The sequence below is a fragment of the Scaptodrosophila lebanonensis genome, unplaced genomic scaffold, assembly GCF_003285725.1.
Source record: "Scaptodrosophila lebanonensis strain 11010-0011.00,11010-0021.00 unplaced genomic scaffold, SlebRS2 tig00000001-arrow-pilon, whole genome shotgun sequence".
NCBI classification, from domain to species: Eukaryota; Metazoa; Arthropoda; class Insecta; order Diptera; family Drosophilidae; genus Scaptodrosophila; species Scaptodrosophila lebanonensis.
Genome location: NW_022060529.1, coordinates 20,047,651 through 20,071,501, shown reverse-complemented (window position 1 = coordinate 20,071,501; position 23,851 = coordinate 20,047,651). Strand labels below are relative to the sequence as shown.

Here is a 23,851-nt window from a genome sequence, read left to right as displayed (position 1 = left end):
TAATACATACATACATATACAGATGTGTGTGTGTAATATCTGTGTATAATACTGCAAGTGTTGGTATGAACTATGAGCTGTTTATAATTTTCAAATACGATTACTAAGTGATACCAACGTGCATACTTAAGTTTTTTATGAAACTGCATTTCAACATATGTACATATATAAACAGATCTTATTATGTGTATAAATAAATATATATATAGTATATAACAATACATGCCTCTTAAACATTAACGTAATTATATACTCGCGTATGTACGTACGTATCCACTAAAACACATAAAACATTCACTGGAAGTGGAATATTGTTAACTTATTTTATTTCGTGAGCGTTTCAAAATTGCAATTGTGCAAACGCAACAATAACAACATTACCAAGAGAAACAAACTCAACTTTACTCAAAACAACGTAAATACATACATACATACATACGTACTCCACCGACTGTGTCCGTGTGTGTATCGCGCTGCGTGTTGTTAGCGCTTTTAAAGTTTAATACGTTACGTTTATAAATTTATAAAAATGCAATATTCGCATATGCACAATATATACATATATATCAACGACCGCGTCTCTCTGTGTGTGTGTGTGTGTGCGTGAGTACATAATAAATAAATAAAATAAACTCATTACCACAGCAGCAACAGCAGCGACACGAACGTGAGTCTTCGAGCATTGCAAACACAAAACAAGGAACCAGTTTCACCTTGAGTGCTATACGTGTGTGTAAATCGGCGTAGTCGTAGTCGTCGTCGTCGGTCCAGTCTTATTTTGCTAAGCAAAACAGCACACACACTCGCTAACCATCGTATATACATAAATAAATATGTATATAATACATATGTACGGGCTGCATTATTTCAGACGTTCGCGATCCTGTGTATCAATCAAAAACTTACCTACGTAAAAAACATAAGAAAATAATAATAATAATAATAACATCAGGAACAATTGCCTAAGGCACTGCCAAATACTGATTACAAATAACAAGAATAACAACAATATATTTATTGTGGATACCTGCGTGTATAAACAATTTTAAAGTTCAAAAACAAATACACTCATTTTTAGTATCGCACCGTCAGAAAAGACACAAAAGACAAAATTTCTACAGCAAATATATTTTGTAAATACATAATATATTGCGGCATTAAAAAGTAAATACAACAAACTAACATCGTATGTACATACATATGTATGTATGTACATTTATGTGAGAATTGAATATTTGAAAGATGATAGCGCAGCCATCTCAGGGATCTAGCAATCCACCGCAGGCTTCTGATTTATATGATATATTGAAATCACCACATCGAGACCTGCTAACAGGCATTTACGACGACGGCGAGGAGTTAATTCTGGCAACCGCCCTAGCCCCAACTGTAGCAACAACCCCAACAAAAACAGCAACACAAACACAAAGCAGCGAACGACTTATTACTCATACATATTATTCGAAGGCTGTGCCTGTTGCTGTTGTTGCACCGCACTATAATTCTTCTAAAATGGACAACGACAGCAACAACAACAATAATACTAACAGCCACACCACCAACAGCAACAGCGAAAGATCTCCCAATCCAAGTACTCACCAGTTGACGACGCCAACAACAACTTCAGCCATGTCTGCCAACAATTTGAAGAATTTGATGTTTGGTTCTGCACGTGTCAACGTAAACTCAAGCACCCCGTATTCGGATGCAACTCAAGTAAGTAGCATAATCGCCCAAAACTAAGCACAATACTATTTGAACGCCAATACTCTAAATTTTATAAATTTAATAATTTCTTCGTACGTTAAGAGTTTATAAAATATTCTATTTAACATAAGGTTTTGTCAGACAGGAAAACAATTTGTCGATTTGTAGATGTACTTGTAATGATTATATATAATGTTATTTTAATTAAAACCAAGATTTCTATACTAAAATATTTATTTCATCGCTTTCAAAATTGATCTGGTTTTTTTTTTACTCCAAAGCCTAATTGCAAATTTGTTCAGTAATTTTTATTGTAAGCATTGCCCTAACGTTCTTTGAATGAAATAATTGATTATAAATCAACTAAACTTTGTTCTAAAATGTTGTCTATAAAGACATCATATAGTACAGATTTGTTTTTGTTTTCAAGTTTCATAAAATATTGAAACTTTGAATTGGGCAATATTTTTTAATAAAAATAAAAAAAATAAAAATAAAATTGCTGAAACTGTCGCATTCGGTTTTAGTATGTATTAACTATGTATAGTATGCGGGTGGAAAAATTATTGAAATACATTTTGAAAATTTACTTAATTTGTAAAAATTTGTCATAAAACAAAAATTATGAAACTATAGTTATGTTGATGTAAGATTTCCCCGTCACGTTTTGCATTCAAGTTTAGTTTTTAGTCCTGCGTCATATAGCGATAACAAGTAGAATCTGTATATTTTCTATGTACTTATATATGTACATACATACAAGATTGTCCTTTGTTTAGAATTGGAAAAGATGGAAAACTACTTCAAGTGAATTTCCATAAAGCAAATAGGAGAGACGACAGCTTACTTCTTAGACAAGGTCAATCCAATGTCACGATAGTTGCAAATGATGAATATGAGTGCTATCTGAGATTCTTATTATATATATGCACATACATAGATCGGTTGGGGCGACATGGTAACAATCAATATCCACCCTATCTTTTACAAAATAAAACGTCAAATGCATGGAGCACTTGCACTTTGCCCATTCCGAGGCTTGAGGTCTTTTGGCGCTTTGTAGTTTTTATTTGAAATTTACCCTTGCAGCGACGACTCGAAATGCACACCAGACAGCTACAACTACAACTTACAAATGTATACATGTGTGCACATATCCATACATACATATAAATATACATATACACTTGTATGCATGTAGGTTTGTTTGTGTATACAAACCATTAAAACACACAGTGTTCACGCAGTTGGCATTCTGTTCCGCAGATGACTCATTAGTGAAGCGGTTGGTCACTTGCTCAGCGTATACTGCGTACATATGTATATTTATTTGTATCCATTAAAAGAACACGAACGTTGCATTATCAACACCATACTAACTGTATAATCCAGACTATTCAATGTTTGATCTGGCAAATAGATTTGTGATTCGATCTTGTACATACATACATACATATGTATGTCTGAATACTTACAGACAATATACATACATACAAAATCTTGTACATACATATTTATGTATGTATTTATGTACATACTATGTACATAAATAGTATATCATTTATAAGTCCTATTTGATGTGTACATACATACATACATATGTAGATAGTTTATTTTTGCGGGGCTTCGAGTCATTCAAGCAACATACATACATACATACATACATACACACACATTTGTCCATATATGTACATAAGCTTAATCATTTTATCGAATCGATGCAAGGATGATTGCAACTCATATAATTTGAAATCGAATGGTATTTGGTTTCTTGATGAAATTCACCCGCCACTTGCACACATACATACATATATTTTTTTGCTAATCAAGTGTACATTTTGAGATAAGTAATGCAAGCGACATCAATAGCATATAATATTTTCGGTACATTGACCTTGCTTAGCTGTTTATATGTATGTACGATGATGATTAGCTCAGGCACTCGGCGGCGGTAAACGGCAATTGCGTATCACTCATATGAACGTACAATTTAACTCAGACGTTGACTTTGCGCGCAATTGTGTTTTTGTGTACCGACACGAACCCCGCACAGTCGCACTTGTCTAAAACGAACTGTTCTAGTTTATTAGCTTGCTCTAACTATTTCACTTCAGATATCTTAGACCAACTAAATTTTTACCATTTTAACAGACCACTCTCTTAAAGAGTGTTTATACCCTGTACCCGTAGGGTAAAAACGTTAGCTCTGTGTAAAGTATGGAACAGGTAGAACCCGAGTCTGAGTTGGTATTATATTCTAAGATAATTTTATCAATAAAGCTTCCCGTATCCGTAATTCGTGTACTTTTATACGCAATACATTACACATACAATATCCAAGATAATATTTTTCTCACCGAATAACTCAGTAGATTTTAGATTTTTTTAATTTAGTTCAATATACATTCATACAAGTATGTATATGTATGTATGCACATTAAATCCAAAGCTATTAATTATTAGTAGTTCAGCGCAACCCACAGCAGGAAAGTTTGAACGGAAATGTTTTTAGTAGTACTATACTACTACATAAATTCGTATAAAATTATGTTATTGAAGTTTGAAAAAACTACGGTTTATTTTTTTATCCAATATAAGATATAATTATTTTTAAAACCTTTAATATTTTCGAATGAATCATACATATTTTTATATCGAAATTGGAATTAATAATGAATTTATAATTTGAATAGTATTTAAATATGATTCCGTGTTTTCCCCATTTTCTTTATAGACAATTTCGACTGTATGTATGCTCAGAATTATGTATTGCTTGTATTTATATATACATACATACTATAGCAGAGACAAATGACCTTAGACTATGTAAAAGTTTGTATGTAAGTACAACCAATGTTCATATGTATGTATATAAATACATACATATGTATGTACATATTTGTAGCTACAAGCAGAACAGTTAAAAACGAAAGGAAAAAACTTTAAAAAAATGCCAACCCATTTCATCACTTTTACTAACGGGAGTTACGGGTTCACGAGTCTGCTGCGTCTCTTATGTTGTGTTGTGGGTGGATGTGTGTGTGTGCCTGTGTAAGTGTGTGCGTCGGAGTCGCAGCCACATTGCTTATTAGACTTGAACTGTCAGACAACGACATTGAAAGTAAGTAAAGAAAAGAAGAAGAGTAGAGTGTTACAGCGAGGGCAAAGGCAACGGCAACGGCCGATGTAGCATCCGTCGACGTCGTCGTCATCCGTTTTAGTCAAAAGGCTGTTGTTGTTGTTACTGTTGTGCTGCTGCAGGGTGTCGTGTCGTGTGGTTGAACTTCGCGAGGTGTACGAACTGCTGCAAGGTCGAAGTTAACGCTATTAATAGTTTTTTTTTCTGTCTCTCTTTGTGTAAATAAAACGGTTATTCACTTCGAGCATTTTCGTCTACCGCACGACAACGACACGACTCAAATGGCGCGTCATCGTCTGCCCGAAATTTAATGTCCATACATACGTATACATATATATTTATATACATATATATATATAGGTACATATGTATGTATTTATGTGAGAGTGTCCTATGCATGTTTACTTTTTTCTATACATAAACAATTCTGATGCATACTCACATACATAAATACATTCAAATGGATTTTCGTACATATACATGTGTATGTAGTAAATGTATCTGTATACGTGTGTGTTTATATTGAACGACTACAAATAAAACTGGGAACGAAATCAAGCAGGTAAAATGAAATAGAATTTTAATTTGTGAAATATGTACATATGTATGTATGTGCATGCATATGTACATAAATATGTATGTATGTATGTGCATACATTAATGCACGTACATATACTTAGATATGAATGCCAATTTGATTGTAAGGTAGGTAAATACATATATATGTATGTACATACATACATACCTATGCCGATATAGACAATCCTGCAATTTTTAAAGAATATTTTGTTAACCTTGTCGAGGGACGTTGAACCTCAAAAGTTGCCAATAAGTATAATAGACAAATGCATACACGTACACTGTTTCCTATCTGCTTGTTTTTTTTATAAGTGTGCACATTAATAGAGAGAAAGAGGAAGAAAGACACAAACATTAAGATATGGATTTTTAAATAATGCGTTTATATAAATGGTTCAGTTCTTTCTCCTTCTTAATGTGCCTGTGTCTTGCTTTGGCTCAGATACATATAGATACAATTTTGAGGTTAATGTATTTTAAGTTTTATTAAATTAGTTTAATTATAAAAATAAGGTTACAAAAATTAAAATATTTTATTAATTTTTGGGGGTGGGTACAGGGTATTTAAAAGTTGAGTCTACTCGACTTTAGCATTCCTTTCATGTTATTTATATTTATTTACTGTATTCGATGCCAATGGTTTTGTTGCTGCTCATTCCGTTCCTTCTCTAGTATAGTAATGGGATGCTCCTAAGAAAATATACATACGTAGATATTCCCATGTACATATGTATGTACATAAAATTGACTCTGAATTTAATAAATATATGTACATACATGTTTTTATTGGAACGCCTTATAGCTATTATATATATACACATTAATATTAATGTATTAAATTAAGATATACTTTTTATACATTTTCGCAATATGAAGTCGACCAAACATTCATTATTCTGGCGCACTATTTAGCCTTAAAATGGAACTAAGTTGGATCTGTTGCAATTTTTCTATTATTTTAATGCAACGTGCATTATTTAATCAAAATTTTTTGGCCCCTTTCGAAAAAGCTGCCTACGCCCTTGTGCACTTATGTTAAAATTGTTTTATTTCAGTTTTATGTCTAAATTTTGAATTATGCGTCACGCCTTGGTTAGCAAAAAATGAAGCACACTTCCAGGCATCATAAACTTCAATATGTATATCTCTATGTACATATGTACTATACATAAGAATGTAGGAAAATGTCTAAAAAAAAGATTAGGAACATTACTACTACTTTTAAAGGGCTTTCTTTTAGAGCGCTGTTTCTTGTCTAATCATATATGCTACTAACCCATGGGTACAGTATGTCCAGTATTATAATCAAATGTTCAAATCTGTATTACAAAAATACAGAATAAAATAAAAGGTAGTTTCTTGTCATCACGGTTTCGTGTCACGACAAAACAATAAGCACGCACCCTTCTCTATTGTGTATAAATTGCATCTAAAAATTGTATGTACCCACATACATATGTACATATGTACATGTATAGGAATGGACATACATATGTATGTAAATGTACGCAGACAGGGGCATGTACTATATATTTGTGTTTGTTTGCAAAAAGTATTATCATTTTTATAGATAAGTGCTAAAAAGAGTTTCATTCGCATTGGCATATGAATTATTCGCTAATATGCGCAATAGTATTATATTATATGTACGTATGTACATATATGTATATCAGTTAATAATGAACTAAAGGTGAAAAAACTGATACGGCCTTGTACTTGGGGCTCGTTAAACTTTCTGACGTTGACTTAGATGTTTTCGAGTACATATGCATGTTTGTATGTATTTAAAACTCATAATGAGATATTGATATGTGAGTATGTAATCTATGCATTTCCTTTACAACTCCGATTTATCTGATGATCAGGAAAATTAATGATTATTCGAATGAAACTACAAGTAAAATGACGACATACAAATAAAATCGCGAACTGAATTTAAGTATGCTTCATTAAAAAAAAAATAACTAATGTATATATTTTATTTTTGAACCTTGTTTATTTTAGACGAAGAAACACTCTCCTGGCCATATTAAACGACCTATGAATGCATTCATGGTCTGGAGTCAAATGGAGAGAAGAAAGATATGCGAGAGAACACCTGATTTACATAACGCCGAGATATCAAAAGAGTTGGGTAGACGATGGCAGCAATTAGGCAAAGACGACAAACAGCCATATATTATTGAAGCGGAGAAGCTAAGGAAGCTTCATATGATAGAATATCCAAATTATAAATATAGGCCACAGAAGAAGCAAACAAAATCATCTGTTCCGAAGCAGAACCAGGACTTAGATAACAACGAAATTAAAAATGACACACCCAATACATCGGATCTTGTCCCTATAACTGCAACACCCACTGCCGGACGCAAGAGCAAAAGATCTACCTCTATATGTCAATCTGGTTCGTTTTCAAAACGGCAAAGAAATGATCAGGGAGACAACCCGAAAACCAAATGCATTGTGAAAACGGTGTCTGAGCAGCACAACTCAGTTGACATAATTGAACAATTAAGCTATCAGGCTTCTAATTATTTACCTCGTAGCACAACCACCAATACTGATTGCGATATTAAACTGAACGCAGAACTTAGCCTAGCATCAATGGAAAATTTTTCTGAAATAGATCCCATTAGTCCTCAAGAAAATGTATCTGGAAGTGTCAATTTTGAAAATATTTCATTTATGGCCAATCCGCAAAATGAAGATTCATTGTTTGAAGGGAATGCTTCAAATGGTCTCAATACGCAAATTTTTAATGATATAAGGTCTCAGCAGAACTTTACGGATAACCAAAACCTCACCGAAAACGTTTTCGATTCTAAAGACAACATTGTGAACGATGCCAATTTGCATGAAGCTAGCCATCAAATACCTTCATTCGGGACAACCTATGCACAGCTTACAACAGGTGATTCATCAATCGAGTTTGAAGCTCATGAATGTTATGAAGATTGTGGTGCGGAGAATTCGTCGCAACCTGTGTTTGCAGTGGAGCCCCGAACGGTCACAATGAATATTGAAATACATAACCGTACGCCGTATGGTAATGAAGGTGGGCACACATTCCAACAAGATGACTTTATCCCGAATCCATCGATTACAGAAGAGAGTGACTGCAGCATTCTGACCTCAACGCATTCGCCACAAATTGGATTTTGTGGCCCCAGTATAAGCAATAATCTAGTTGAATCAGATGGAATTGGAAACGTGTATGCGGGGCACGAGTACAGCGGAAGTGTTATAGGTATAAATAATGATCTCAACTACACCCTAAATGATAACGGAGCTCTATTACTTGATTCATTTGAGGACTTCCAACCTCAGCCAACTGGTAGTCATTTAGAATTTAACACAAACAAATATGAGTTTTCATTATACAAAATGTGAGCGATAAAATGTGAGAAATATTTAAGCTTTGTGTAATTTTTAATTATTACCTTTATACGTTTATAATTATACACCAAATTATACATATACATAACTACAAGCATATAAAATAAATTCCATATATAAATGAAAAAAAATTAAAATAAATAAAAAGCTTTGCATAGCAAACTCTTCTAGTGTTATTGAAAATTGGGAGGCTATGGTATTGTAATGGATTTGATTCCAATTACAAAAATTCAATGGGAACTGATAAACAAACAAAAAAAGTTTAATGAAATTGTAAATTGTTTTAACCAATTAGGGATAGAACTTTTTTCGGAAACTGGGACATTTACGAGTTATCATACACTAGTGAATAACTTAATGCATACATCGGCAAGTTTTTGCAGAAATGTTGAAGAAGACAGTCTGAGCTATGATCTTTTTTTCACAGTAGGTCCAAAAATATTGAAGTTTTGTTGACATATGTATAATATGTATCATTGTACATACTACTAACTACCAGCAGTAATAGTATTTCTTAAAATTATAAGATTAATTCAAAAGATTTAGCTTGAATTACATATATACATATGTATCTACATATTTTTTTTTATTTTATTTACATAGTTACACAAAAAATAGGTCATTTTAATAATATTAAAAAGGTACACACACACATACAAGGTACAATATGACGTTCAACGTTGATCATATCCGCTCATTTAATATAATATTCGATAGAAATAATGCAGGGGAATCAGTGGGTATACGTTAGGTTTCCTTTTTCACACAATTTCGGGCATTTGAGTTTTTCAAAGTATATATATTTTTTTAGATATGTGGAATGTTATGCAGGCCAGTATCCGGATTGGCCCAATAATAAGATGGAGGACCTTGGCTGAAGCAATATTTCATGTCCAGAGGTTCCTCGTGGTCCACATAGTACATGAGATAAAAATTGCACATTTCATCCTCGTTGGTACCGCTGCAATAAAACAGAAGTTGCTTGCTCAATCAGCTCTATGACAAACACTTAGTCATGTACATACCCAATCTCCGTTACACGATGCCGAAAACTCTTCATGGTACACCTTGCAGCAACAAAATCGCCGAATAAAATGGGAGACTTGTTTTCGACTGGATAAAACATCTGTGGTGTCAGCGGATCTCGCTTTCCAAGCAAAGTCCATTCTTGAATGCCTCGATCATTTGATCGCACTCTATATCCAGATACTTCTTTTCCTAAGCTATGTGTATGGGTTCGGTAGGCAAATGGATAGATTGTCTTGTGCTCAGTAATTTCACATGCGCTTTCCATATGCTCTGTAGCCACGGGAGGAATGCTTCCACCAGTGCCCATTAAAAGAACACCAGCTAGTTTCGTTAAACTATGGAAAAATTCCTTTAAAAACAAATTTAAAAACGAGTGATTTGTGGAAAACTTACGGTTCCTCCGTATATTGTAAAAATACGCCAGAATCGTCTCTAGAGCCATCTAGTTTTATAAGAACAAGTAAATTATTTATTTTTTAAATGTTGAATCTCATTCTGGTGGTGCCAAAAATAGCCAGTTACAAAAATATTTATATTTGCATATTTTAATAAAAATGTTTTCATATGAAACAATTCTTATATATGCTGTTGCGTTCGTGTGTAGTTTCTGAACACACCAGTATTAAGTCTAATCTTACCTTTAAACTTATCAATGTGAGCATAATGTACTTGCAAAACCATATATTTTATTTGCGTGCCCTTCCCTACTTTGAAGCCAACTCCCGTAGGCAATTCAAGTTTTGGTGCATCCCGCGCCCAGGCATACAATATCTGATAAAAATAACAATTTAAATTGAAATTAATATTAGAGATTTATATTAATAAATATTATACTATAATATAATATATATTACCTGAGAATGAGAATGTGAACCACAAGGACTAGCCGTTTCTTCAGAAGATGCCTTTGCCATTTCTCCACAGTTCCTTTAATAATTAAATTTAAAAATGAATGCTATATAATATGTTATTTATTAGCAGTAAAGCATTACAATAATAAATAATTAAACGAACCATTTATTATTAAACAGAACATACATAGATTCAGAAAAACACAAAATAGAGTTGGTTTATAAAAAAGAATTACAATTTTCTTTAATTATATCGTTACTACCACCATTCTTAGCTGAACTGGCTAATAAAACATCATAAATATGTTTTTTTGTATTTCTTTTGTAAAGTAAATTAATTAGCTATTATTTTTAATACTACATACATTTCCTTTCGCTGACGTCTTTTCGTTAGAAATATTTTATTAAATTGTTGTTTGCAGATCTATTAACGCCCTTTCATTACACTTGGCTGTGTAAATTCCCCAAACAAGCCGGAAGCGTTTATTAAATATGTAATTTTGCATTTTTTTTCCTAAAATGTGATTATTTATCAATTTCTTGTGGTGGAGCAATGGCGACAGACTTGATCTTAAACAGTCTAAAATTGTTCGTTTTTGCCTTTCAGGTTTCAATCAACATTAACTACCGACAACATTTGAGCAAACAAATATATTATATTGAAATGAAAAAGATGAATTGTAAATTCAAAAAAGTTTCGGAAAAATAAAGACAAGTGGTTTCGAAGATCTTACCAAGTTGTTTTGGTTGTTCCTGGTTCCCCGCAACCATACAATAACATATGATGTGCCGTATTCATCGTTGCGTTAGGTTCAAAGCCCACTTTAAACACGATGAAAAGTAGGAGAATTTTAAATAAATATTGAAATAAACAAACTGTATGTTTTGCAAAGATAACATCCACCTACCAATATAATAAGTTGTTGTTGGGTCAACTTTAATGGGAGTGCATAAGTACAATTCCGGCTAGATAATAATAAATCAGGATGTTAGAATTGAATTACACATACTTCACATCGAATGTCAAGTTAAAAAAAATAAGGTCGCAAGTGTTCCAAACGATAAAGCATATGGCTAAACAAGAAAATATGTACATACGCTGTCGAGTTTCAGTTCGTTATGAGACCAAATGCGTTTGGATAATATGATTCAGATGATACTACAAGTATGTATGTTACTATAACTATCCATTGGTCATATGTATAATCAATACCATAATGTTTAAGAAGGATTTAAAGTGACTAAGACTGTACATTTTGCAGTTCTTACAATGAATGTACTACACGGACCGCTTTTTCAGTTTTAAAACTTTTTTCTCAACTTGTTGCTTTAAAAACATATGTACATACATACATATTACGTTATTTATGAATGCATTTCATAACCAACAAACAAATAGAAACTGTATAAATATATAAAAAACATATGTATATAACGAGAATATAACCGGGGATACATACATTTGTTTGTAGATACATAATTATTTATGTATGTATGAACACAATCGACGTGTACCATTTTTGATTCCGGAGGTGTAATAAAAGCAAATATGTATGTTTGTATTGTACTTGTATGTATGTATAAACAAATGTATGGTTTTAATTATATACTTTAAGTATAAAACGTTGAGATAAGCAACGAGGTGTGAGTGAATATGTTAATTAATTAACTTGTATTTAAGTATCTTACAGTTGTTGGTCGAACTGAGGGCATCAGAAATGGAAAACGAAGTTTTTTGTTGCCATCCATCGCGTAGTCACTGTACACTTCATTTTGGTAATCATCAAAATTTCCTCTGGATGTTAGCCCACACACCGCTGCTATATTAACTAGCAGAATGCAGTAAAATGCAAACACAATGCGCTGTGGATGTGCCATTTCTTAATGTGCGCTATTACAACGTCCACTAAGCGGCAGCTCAGAACTTAACACCTGGGTGCTTTTCTTTCCTTGGATGCTGCAATTCTAGCTGCGTTCAATTACATATGAAGTTTTGGTTAAAAAAATCCCCTATTCTGCTACAATATGGAAACAAGTGCACACGAATACAAAGAAGCACTTTTCTCCCAAAAAACTCTACCAGCTAGTGTTCCTGATAACGCAACGATACACTGTAATATCGATAAATGTAGTTGATAGATAGGTAGTAATACGCGACAAAAATCGATATTTTTCAGTTAAATTTGTATAAATTAACTAGGGAATGCCGAATTTAGGACCAAGTTGGTTTTAAGACAGGATTTTATAAATAAATGTTAAGCTGCTATATGCAAGCTCTACTTAAATTTATATGACTACATTGATAGGTATGTTATTTACATACATAAACTGATTCAAATTGATTTTTTTTTCAAATGAAATCATGCGTACACATTCTTATATGCATATGCATTTTATTATATATGTTTTTATATAAATATATATTTTTCACGAACTGAAACCATGGCTAATACAGATAGGTGTCGTGAAATACACCCACAATTAAATATAGTTTGTATTTCGCATGCGCTGACTAGATACGCTATATTGATTATTTTCTGAATACAGCTGTAGCGAGTGGTGGTTAACAACGAAATTTATTTTAATTTTAAATGATCTGCATTTAACATTTGAAGTAAATGTAGCTTATAATTAGAAAATGCAAACTGGCAAGATGGAAAAAAATCAAGGTACATACATATATAAATTTCAGTTTAATTTTATAATAACATTTTTTAAAGACTTTCAAAACTCTTCAAGAATGGATACATTAATATAAAAGTTTCGTCCACCTACATTTTATTTTGTTAATTTAACAAAGCTGAGTTTTTATTTATAAATTTACTTTCAATTTAAACAGTACAACCTTTTTCACAATTAAACGTAAGTCAATAGTGTAGTATTTTGGGCATAAAATCGGGTCAACATAATGCGAAAGAAACACTCTGGGATAAAAACGTATTTATGTTTTTAAACACAGCTCATTATAGAAGCAAAATGCCATGGTTTATTATTAAATAATTTAGGCTACTGTTAAATAAAGGAATGTCCTTGAAGGGGCAAAAAGTTGTTTGTACCAATCGTTACCACGATACGAATAAAAAAATTTGATTTACTATTATGGCTAGTAAAGTTAAGGCGCATAAAGTCTAGCAAGGTATATTCGTAATTTTGTTTTCTGCTTGATCAATTGAAATAAAAGTCTCTCTAACTAAGGATAAAAATTGGAATCCCATTGCATTATATATGCCAAAGATATACACAATGCAATTGAAAATACATACAGTTTCCAATTAATAATAAATGCCACAATTTTTTTTACTCTTTAGGAGATGCTGCCTCGAACGGATTCCGATATAGTCAACCCAGGTCAAGCATGTTAAACTTCACTTCGAACACGTTTAATAATCCTCCGCATGTTTCGAAAACAATAAATCCAAATAAGGCAGTTTTTACAATTGACGCACATACGGGAAAAATCTTTATCGTCAATAATAATGCTTGCCAATTATTGGGATATACTTCCCACGAGCTGCGAAGGAAATCCTTCTTCGATTTACTGCATTGTAAGTCAGACAATCACATTTCTGCATTGGCCGAAATGCAAATTGATAGTGATGAAGGGATTGTCGTATTACTCAGCGGAAAAGTTATTGAAATGAAGACCAGTTACAACACAAAAGTAGTAGTGTCTTTGTGGATTCGCCAAATCGACAATGATGGAAGAAATATAGCTGTTGCTGAACCGGTTCAGAGACACATTTGCCTAGTCAGCGTGGACCGATGTGGCGTCATAACATCAGCAGATAGTACAACAGCTACTATATTTCTATATGAATCAGTTGAAGATATTGTTGGAGTTCACATTTCATCACTGATACCATTTATTAAATTACCGGATCCCGATTGCAAGCAGATTTCAAAAAGCCTACGTAAGCAAAGAGCTACCGGGAGAACGACCGATAATGTGAAGTTTCCGCTTTGCTTACACATTGCTCCGTATGAACCAACACCCTCAGAAAACATCAGCAAAGCTTGCTTTCAAATTACAATTTGGGTATTTCAAAATCTAAGCGGATTAATTGTTGTGGACGAAATGGGCAATATTCAAACGTGTAACCAACCATTTTCACTTCTTATGTTTGGTTATAGTCAAGAAAAAATTACAAATATGCACATATCTTCGATCCTACCGAATTTCGGAAAAGACTTGCAGGAAGATAAAAGCCCGAATATCTCAAATACGTCTATAACAAGCAACGAGTGGGAACCTGAATCTGACCCATTTGATCCAGAGAATGAGCCATCATTTCAGTTAAATAAGAAAAATACAATTGCAAAACCAAGCAGCCAATCAACAGTTGGGGAATTAACGAATGATCTAGGAGTTATAAATAAAACCGAAAATACTGGCGACATTTGCAGTACTGTAACTACGAATACTGGAAAATTATTGGATGTTGATCCAGAGGTCAATGATTTAGGGGCAGATGATGCTTTAACGCCTGTAAATACTTCAAATGAGTTTTTGGAACCGGAGCAAGATAATGCCAGATCCATGCAAAATGCGCCATTGGACTCGACGAGCAATAGCCTTTCCTCGAAACTGTTAAGCTGCAGAGATGGACGGTACATAGGTGAGGCTATTCACGAGGACGGTACGATAATAGATGTCTTGTATTCTGTGTCAATTCAAGTTCTACCGTGCTCAAATCGTGAATATTATTGCATTTGGGTATGTCGAGATCCCAACACACGCTTCGACAACGATAAATATGCCAATCTTACTTTAACATTTAATAGCATGACCAGTACAGTCGAACCACAGTCATTGGGACAAGTCATTAAAACTACAGCTGCCCAAAATTCGAGCCGGCCAAACTCCCTTTCGCTTGTCTCCAAATATGAGGATGAAATATTCTCTGGAGAGTACAGTAAGCACTACACATCTATTAAGCAAATTGGAAAAGGTGCTTATGGATATGTGAAATTGGCGTTTCGTAATTCGGATCGCCTCCTAGTTATAACAAAGTTTATACTTAAGGAAAAGCTATGTGCGGAGTTCATGGTGAAAAGTCACGAAGGCAAGGATATTCCCATCGAGATACACCTGCTGCAAACCTTGAAACATCCTAATGTCGTTTCCGCAATGGATGTGTTTGAAAATGATTTTTTCTATCAACTGGTAATGGAAAAACACGGGCCAGGAATTGATCTTTTTGAATTTATTGAGCGTCGTCCACTTATAGATGAAAAACTAGGCAGTTACATTTTTCGCCAAATCGCGAATGCGGTTAACTATCTGCATGAACAAAAGATACTTCATCGGGATATAAAAGATGAAAATATTATAATAGATCATCACTTTAACATAAAATTGATTGATTTTGGATCTGCCACATTTATGGAAGAAGGTAAATATTATTCCACATTCTATGGAACAACGGAATACTGTAGCCCAGAAGTCTTAGCTGGTAATAAATATGCCGGTCCTGAGTTAGAGGTGTGGTCTCTTGGTGTCACCCTCTACGTATTAATGTTTTTCGAAAATCCGTTCATTGATGTGGAAGAAACTTTAAAAGCCGATGTACATATTCCCAGTAAAATCTCAGAACAACTTAAACACTTGTTGATCTCAATGTTGAACAAAGATCCCAAATTTCGTTGCACAATGAAGACACTAATAAATGATCCTTGGGTAACGCAGGAGGTCAATGCTTCTCTTTTCAATTTTGCATGGATTGTTCCATGCAAGCCGCATGAGGCAAATCCAGATATTTTTTTTTCGGGACAGCTTTACTCAAGTACCTCCGTATTGTCAACAATTTCGCCACAAGACAGTTTCTCTCAAATCGACGAGTGCTCCATTGAAGAAAGCATAGAGGAAAAGTCACTTACTCATAAAACAGAAACCGAATCTTTTGCAAAAGACGGTAAGATTTATCTCTATACAAAGCCATATGTATATTTACCTTTTTGTTATTTTCAGGAAAAGTAATGGAAAAATACCAAACAAGTTGCCAACAAGATATGCCAATGGAGGATAAAATTATTTTTAATCGAGAATCGAGAGCATTATCAACATCAAAAGATATTATATCTTATGTCGATCATTTTCATCTGCAAACCAATGAAACTCGAAATAAGTTATCTTTGTCTAAATCTGAAAATAACATTCACCAAGACACGCTCGACCCATCCGTGTCAGTATACAATGTCGTTAGTTTGCATGACGTTAACCTAAAAACCAATCCTCTGAACTGCAAACTAAACCATGTTTCAAATTTGCATATAAGTAAAGAAGGGGTAGATTTTCATCTTTCCAATATGGAGTCCCAAAAATAAGAAACATTTGAAAGAACTGGGTTCGGAGCGCATGGTACGAAATGGTACTAAAGTACTTGTAGGTTCATTTTAAAAAATAAAAAAAAGTTGCAGTATAAAGTAGGAAGTTGACATGTGTATAGGTAGTGTGGATATATGTAGCGGTACAATGATAGATATAGTAATGTGATTTCTTAACTGTACAGATAATAATTGAAAAACGAAAACCATGGGATAGAGATTATTGGTGTAACAATATTAAAGAGTTTTTATTTTTAGATGTTATCATAGCTACAAGCATACATAAACTAAATAAGTCGAATTGGCATTCGGAATGCATTTTACAGACAAATGTATTTGTAAATACACACAATTTAATATCCATGCTTTTATATGCCGCATCAAAGACAGAATTAATTCCTTTCATTGGCGAAGTTATTGGAATCAACACAAAAAGTTTTGTTCGATCCACGAAGCTTTAGTTGTTTTTTTCCCCAAATATTGCGGAAAATTTAATCAGTTACAGCTCATCTGAAAAATATATTATCCAAACCTAGCAGAATAATACCCTAGATGCTAAATGGGTACGTAACGCGCCCATTATCTGACGCGACAGTTATTTATTATTTATACATAAGTAATTATGTTAAAATCGGATATAAGAATTTTATCCTTCACTGATCATAAGATTTGGTTGAGATATTTAAACCTGAGGAATTACCGTAGACTATCTATGATTAAGTTTCAAATCCACTTTAAAATATAGTCTCTTTAATTGCACACTATCTCCCTTAATGATGGGTTATACTCGGTCAAACATAGCTAGCTATTCGGACCTTACTCATGTCGTATTTTTTTTTTTTTGGTTGAAGCATGTATTAATTAGGAAAAGGTGGAAACACGATAAATTCAAATCGCATATACATGCATACACATATATATTAAATGTTAATAATCAAATGGTTTAAGGAGTTGAATATTTGAGGAATTGCAAAGTTGTTAAAAGTATAGTAAATGTGAAAAACAATTACTTCAAATACTAATAATTGTTGTGTACATAAGAAAAAATGTAAATCTGTGTGAATAAACGTTAATCAATACCTGACTTGTTTTTTAATATGTGGTTTCAATCAGCAAGACAATGTAGCTCCATCTTCGAAATTGGAAATGTCAATAAGGGTTAAAGCTAAGACAATGAATAGTTTCTTGCAGCTAGAAGCCAACAGCTAAACAACATTTTATTAGCTTAATATTGAATTAACAGTGAACATATAGACAGATCTATTCACAATTATAATATACCTATAAAACATGTATATATGTATGTATATGTATATATAGTACATTTAAATTTTTCTAAAATATTGCGTTAGTACTTTCATATTTTCGATTCCAATAGCCTCCCGCATAGAGCCAATCATCTTTATTGGTATAAGGGTTGTTAGCATTTTTGAACCATCTGAAAATTAAGAATACTGTTCGTTAAAATTGTTTCTATTATGTGTTAATCAGTTTTACCTAGGGCTCCATTCTGGTTCATTTTTGGACTTTAGGTGCTTTTTAGTATCGCGTTGTTTCTCTTCCAAACGCGTCTTCTCTCGTGCAGAGCCTTCTAAGTCGCCGTTCTCCAAGCATAAAACGTCAGGTCGCAATCGCGAATCGGTAGGGCAGAGAGTAGTTGGTGGTTTCATATTTTTATCCATTGCATTTAATTGCAGAGCAAAATAACTAAAATGATAATACTGAAAGAAACAATTCAGTTGGTATAATATGTCCACTTCTACAATACTAGCCAAAATATAAATACAATTGATTTTTAATTATGAGTCTAATATTAGGGTTCAATTCAAGTTCATTAGGTTCGAAAAAGCAACAAAAGGTTAAGGATTCTTTTCAAAAAAATATAGAGGCAATCATCTTTTTTACTTCTTCCTCGTATCTTCATATACATATGTATAGGACTCACATAGAAATAAAGAGATGAAATTGGCCATATATTGCAAAAGCCGAGCACTTGTCATTGTACCGCATATTTTATGGCTACAAATCTAAAAATTAACACAAATAAATTCGTATTGAAATTAAAAAAACTGAACACCTATAACATATTAATAGTAAGTGGCATTCTATTGGTTATGACATGATATTTCGTAAATAATAAATAATTACTTATATATATATATAGTATACCTCATCACTATTTTCAGGCCTAGCTTTACAACTCCACATTAACGTGGAGTTTGGTATGTCGAGGGAGTAAGCTGATTCGCTTTTGGGTATGTCACCCTCTATTTCTGGAGGTGGGCCGTTATCGTTCTGGAATGAAAAGATTGAGTGAAGTTCATCAAGTCAAGTGCAGTATTTTGCTATTAATATCATTATGTGTGATCAAATAGTTACATCTTGAATGGATAGACTTCGGAAAGAGTTCAGTTTGAAGCTATGCAGCTTGGAAAACATTTTTTTCGGAGTCCCGTCTGGTGAATCTGTAAAATCTTTTTCACCATTTTTCTTGTTTCCCTCTCGTAAATAGCTCTCATAATTTTCGGCAGGACAACATTTGATAAACTCCGTCCATTTTCCATATAAGAAAAACAATTTCTTCTTACTACAATTAAAAAGTTTGCTAAATATGGGTATTCTTCTTAAATGTCAATATATTGATGTAGAGATTACTTTTCGTCCTGCACAAATCCTTCCACCCTATGAAGATTTTTAGCAGCCGATCCAGATGACTTAAATGTTAAGAGCGCTACATGACCAGTGGAATGATTGGTGATCTCCATAGACCCATACTGTTCTATCCACAGTTTTCCAACGATTATGTTGTGCACACAACAGTTCACATTTGTCCATGTGTATGCCTCGTTCCATCTGGTATTAGTATAAAAGATATCGGTTTGAAAAGTCTTTAGTCAACCAGGTCTAGTTCACTTACTACTACTTGACCATTGAAGCCTTTTGTAGAGCAAAGAATTTGTATATCTTGATTCAGTGATGTACAAAAGGCTTTAGTTAGTTTATTTAAAAACGTTTTGGTTCATTTTGAGAATATTTTAGATTCGACAAATTTATAATTGAAGAATGAATACAGCCAACAACTTATAGTTACAATAATATGGAATAATAATAGGAATATATCTTGAATACGGCTGTGTTCATTAAGATCTTTAAAATAATTTGAGGCAACATTCGCGCTGAGACTTCTAAGGAAATGCTTTAAAGTTATATACTCGTAAGTATTTTTTTAAAAATAGAATTCATACTTCGACTTCATGCCAAAGATATATTTTAATAGACATTTTATATTACAACTTTACTTTGGAAATTCGAGAGTCACAACTCCTTTTGGCTGAATTTCAACGCTTTTTCCCCAGAATTTAAGCTTAGGGTTAATTGAACCATGAAACTTAAAGTCAGGAGACTCCGCATGAAATGCCGATACAGGTGGATGGTGGGACACCTGTTCACAAACGATCCGATATCCATCACGTTGTAGCTCGTATGTTTCGCCTAGAAGTGGATTGAAGGGCTTTCCAAGTCGATCCCAATTGGATGCTAACGCAGACACTGCAAAAGCTAAAAATCTAATACAATTAGTATATATTTATATTCATAAGCTAAATAAAAAATATATACAACAAAATTATAATGCATAAAGTTAGATTTTCTGTTTATTTACATAAAAAAAAAACTGAAAGAACTATACATAAACATCTATTTTGGTTGGAACATCTTTTTTCCATGATCGTTATTATATACTACTTACTTGTATATACAAGTTTCGTTTTTATATAGACATTCTGCATTGTCTTTGACAGCAAATATATTTACTCAATGAAAATTAAGCGATTATGTTATGTTCAAGGAAGCTAAAATGGTTAATAAAAACTTTTCTTAGAAATTGATTACACCTTTAAACTGAAGGACAGACATAATACCTAAGACTTGTATATACAAGTTTCGTTTTGATATAGACATTCTGCATTGTCTTTGACAGCAAATATATTTACTCAATGAAAATTAAGCGATTATGTTATGTTCAAGGAAGCTAAAATGGTTAATAAAAACTTTTCTTAGATATTGATTACACCTTTAAACTGAAGGACAGACATAATACCTAAGACTTGTATATACAAGTTTCGTTTTGATATAGACATTCTGCATTGTCTTTGACAGCAAATATATTTACTCAATGAAAATCAAGCGATTATGTTATGTTCAAGGAAGCTAAAATGGTTAATAAAAACTTTTCTTAGATATTGATTACACCTTTAAACTGAAGGACAGACATAATACCTAAGACAGACAATGTTCTGATTTATAAGTACGTTTAAAGGAAGTACCCATAACAACCTACTATGAAGAATAATAGTGTGGGTAATTACCGACACTACCGGTAATACAAATAAACTGTTGCTAAACATAATCGCCTCAGTACATATATGAAACACTTGCCTGCCACGTGTGCCATACGCTCCTCTGCGGTCTCTTTTTGTGCAGCTATTGTTAGGAGTCCCGCATATTCCATGTATTCGCATAGCCTTTGCAGGAAGCTCAGTGGTTCATTGAGGATAACGGGCATGGTAATTTTGCTTAAATCTTTGCCAATACAGTTCTTGAGTATTGCCCAAATACTGACTTCTTTGCGCGAGATCATTTTTGCTGGAAGGCTGGTTCTAAAAATGCAAAATAAAACAAACATGTACATACATGTATATGCGTATTTTAATTTTTAAATATTCTAAAAACTTTATACTATAGTATGTTAATACATTTCATTATGTGTACATAACATAGTATGTAGGAATGCTAAAATTTGAAATTATTTATCTGCTAGTTTTTCTTAAACCTACCTCTTCAAATGTTCCTCTTGTGTTCCTTCTGCCATTGTGCCAATTTATTAGTAGACTGCAAATGCATAAAAACACATGTTTAATAGTTTATTAAGGTTATTTTTCTCCGACTAAGCTCTACTAGTTTAATCCAAATAATAAACATACATAGGTATACATATTTGGATAACATTGTAATAAGATAATTTTTATAATTTTTGGCACTTTTCTGGTAGACTCATGTGTATAGATTTCACATGAAGTTAATGCATAATAAAAGTTAGTAAAATGTGCATTGACAACTCAAAGGCGCACAAGGAATCGCGGCGAGATAGGCAATAAGTTCCTGTTGATAAAATAGGTACCATTTTTATTTTTTATTGATTTATTTGTTCATTTATTTATCCATCGGCAAACAAAGCTGTCGATGTGAGATAACTATAGAAAAGAAAGAAAGAAGAAAAAATAAAATTTTAAGTGAAAAGAACAAGCGTATTAAATTAAAATACACGGACTTGAGGGGCTAATTTTATTTGGCCAAAGGTCAGTTATGCCATGATTCAGCACAGAATAGTCAGATACGCTATTAGACCACAGTGTGTTGTTCTTGAGTGGCAACAATTGTTGACCAATTTGTTTCTTAAATGCTTCCAATCAAAATCTTTAACATTTCTGTACTTAAAGCAGGCATTTTGTTTTTGCTTTCAAAGTCTGCAGAATTGACTTTGCTATTGACTGACAACAATTACTGACAAATTTGTTCCTTAATACGTCCAAAAAAGATTAGATAGTACTGAATTTTTAACGGATGAAAAGTTTTATATGAGCTCTCTCGCCTATAAAATTAATCACACATAAAACAGATAACGATGCTACTTTATATTAATTTTTTATTATTGACAGATAATGCTTTAGTCAATTGCGAAGAATATATATTTTTTTGAGTAGTACCAAGTTACTGGGAGAAATTTTAATTTCTATACCATTTAAGAGTTTATATAAAACCAGTAGGTTTACTTTAAGGTAAAGAATTAGAATATGCATGTATATATGTATTATATACAGGTGTGAATTAGTTGCGTTTTTACAAATGTTAAAGTATATACATACATACATATGTATGTATGTGTACGTAACGAAAATAGTATCCATAAAAGGTGTTATTTACGAATTATTTGCTGTAATTCATTTGATTCGATCAGAATATGTATTTTTATAGTATGTATGTATGTACATATGTGTGATAAAGGTTTTTATAAATGTCGATGTTGATAGCATTATTTTTTGTTCAGGAATGCAATGAATTAGACGAACATACACATATAAAGGTACATACATTCATATATGTACATATGTACATTACCGAAAATAACGAAGCACTTATTGTATATACTATCTATGTATGTATGCACCTAAATGCGAGTGTGTTTAAATGCGTGTAAAATACACACTCACTCCTTCATTCCTGTTTTTTTGCACCTTATACGACGGTATGTGTCACGACCATCTTAAATAGGAGGAAGCAAGGCATTACTTAAAATTGTAATCTTATTTATAATGTTATGTTTTAGATTCAACATGAAACATTTTCGTGGGCACTCGCCTTTGCAAAAAAAGCATGAATTGTCAATAATCGTATGCACAGCTGCAAATATTTCAAATAATAAAACTCACGCTTATTCCCGTTGATTGTTATGACTAAGTGATTAAATGTATAATTTAATTTATGCTGTATATGCCAAAAAGTTGTTTTCCATTGAGAATTTTCTGTATGAATGAACTTAATCAATATGGAATGATAAGAAAGCTTTCGTAAAGCTTTTGCAAAGCTTTTTGTTGCAATTCAGAGCCGCTTCTTTGCGAATTATCGAATATAAATCAATTGGAATACCTAAAGATGGGCGTGCATCCTGTGCAATACCCTGTATTTAAGCGGATATCCAATTGGTAGATTTGGAAGTACGGTAAAATGTATAGTGACCCCAATTAGGGCCCAATTAGCGGGTGAACCC

The 23,851-nt window shown here is 32.9% G+C and overlaps 4 protein-coding genes across 6 annotated transcripts; 2 read left to right on the top strand and 2 right to left on the bottom strand.

The window, feature by feature from the left end:
* The first annotated feature begins 286 nt into the window (after nt 1-286).
* Nucleotides 287-8,924, top strand: LOC115623727 (putative transcription factor SOX-14). Its single transcript, XM_030518224.1, has 2 exons — nt 287-1,716; nt 7,430-8,924. The coding sequence occupies exons 1-2, from the start codon at nt 1,243-1,245 to the stop codon at nt 8,813-8,815; spliced, it is 1,860 nt and encodes a 619-aa protein (XP_030374084.1). The 5' UTR covers nt 287-1,242; the 3' UTR covers nt 8,816-8,924.
* Nucleotides 8,925-9,394: 470 nt separating this feature from the next.
* LOC115630431 (peptidylglycine alpha-hydroxylating monooxygenase) lies at nt 9,395-12,755 on the bottom strand. The gene is made up of 8 exons (XM_030526991.1): nt 12,391-12,755; nt 11,610-11,667; nt 11,436-11,523; nt 10,705-10,777; nt 10,489-10,621; nt 10,244-10,292; nt 9,847-10,185; nt 9,395-9,782 (listed from the first exon to the last, which is right to left on the bottom strand). Exons 1-8 carry the CDS (start codon nt 12,577-12,579, stop codon nt 9,629-9,631), a joined length of 1,083 nt encoding a protein of 360 aa, XP_030382851.1. The 5' UTR covers nt 12,580-12,755; the 3' UTR covers nt 9,395-9,628.
* Nucleotides 12,756-13,287: 532 nt separating this feature from the next.
* Nucleotides 13,288-18,077, top strand: LOC115633063 (PAS domain-containing serine/threonine-protein kinase). The gene is made up of 3 exons (XM_030530423.1): nt 13,288-13,370; nt 14,010-16,613; nt 16,670-18,077. Exons 1-3 carry the CDS (start codon nt 13,340-13,342, stop codon nt 17,023-17,025), a joined length of 2,991 nt encoding a protein of 996 aa, XP_030386283.1. The 5' UTR covers nt 13,288-13,339; the 3' UTR covers nt 17,026-18,077.
* A 126-nt stretch (nt 18,078-18,203) lies between these two features.
* LOC115632972 (oxysterol-binding protein-related protein 2) lies at nt 18,204-23,602 on the bottom strand. 3 transcript variants are annotated; one of them, XM_030530283.1, is made up of 9 exons: nt 23,514-23,602; nt 21,861-21,915; nt 21,463-21,683; nt 20,325-20,583; nt 19,681-19,878; nt 19,405-19,612; nt 19,195-19,320; nt 18,523-18,746; nt 18,204-18,463 (listed from the first exon to the last, which is right to left on the bottom strand). In XM_030530283.1, the coding sequence occupies exons 2-9, from the start codon at nt 21,893-21,895 to the stop codon at nt 18,361-18,363; spliced, it is 1,374 nt and encodes a 457-aa protein (XP_030386143.1). In that variant the 5' UTR covers nt 21,896-21,915; nt 23,514-23,602; the 3' UTR covers nt 18,204-18,360. The 3 variants fall into 3 exon arrangements, with proteins under 3 accessions (XP_030386143.1, XP_030386151.1, XP_030386161.1); XM_030530291.1 differs by lacking the exon at nt 23,514-23,602 and adding an exon at nt 23,295-23,336; XM_030530301.1 differs by lacking the exons at nt 18,204-18,463; nt 18,523-18,746 and adding an exon at nt 18,851-19,052.
* Between the last annotated feature and the right edge of the window lie 249 nt (nt 23,603-23,851).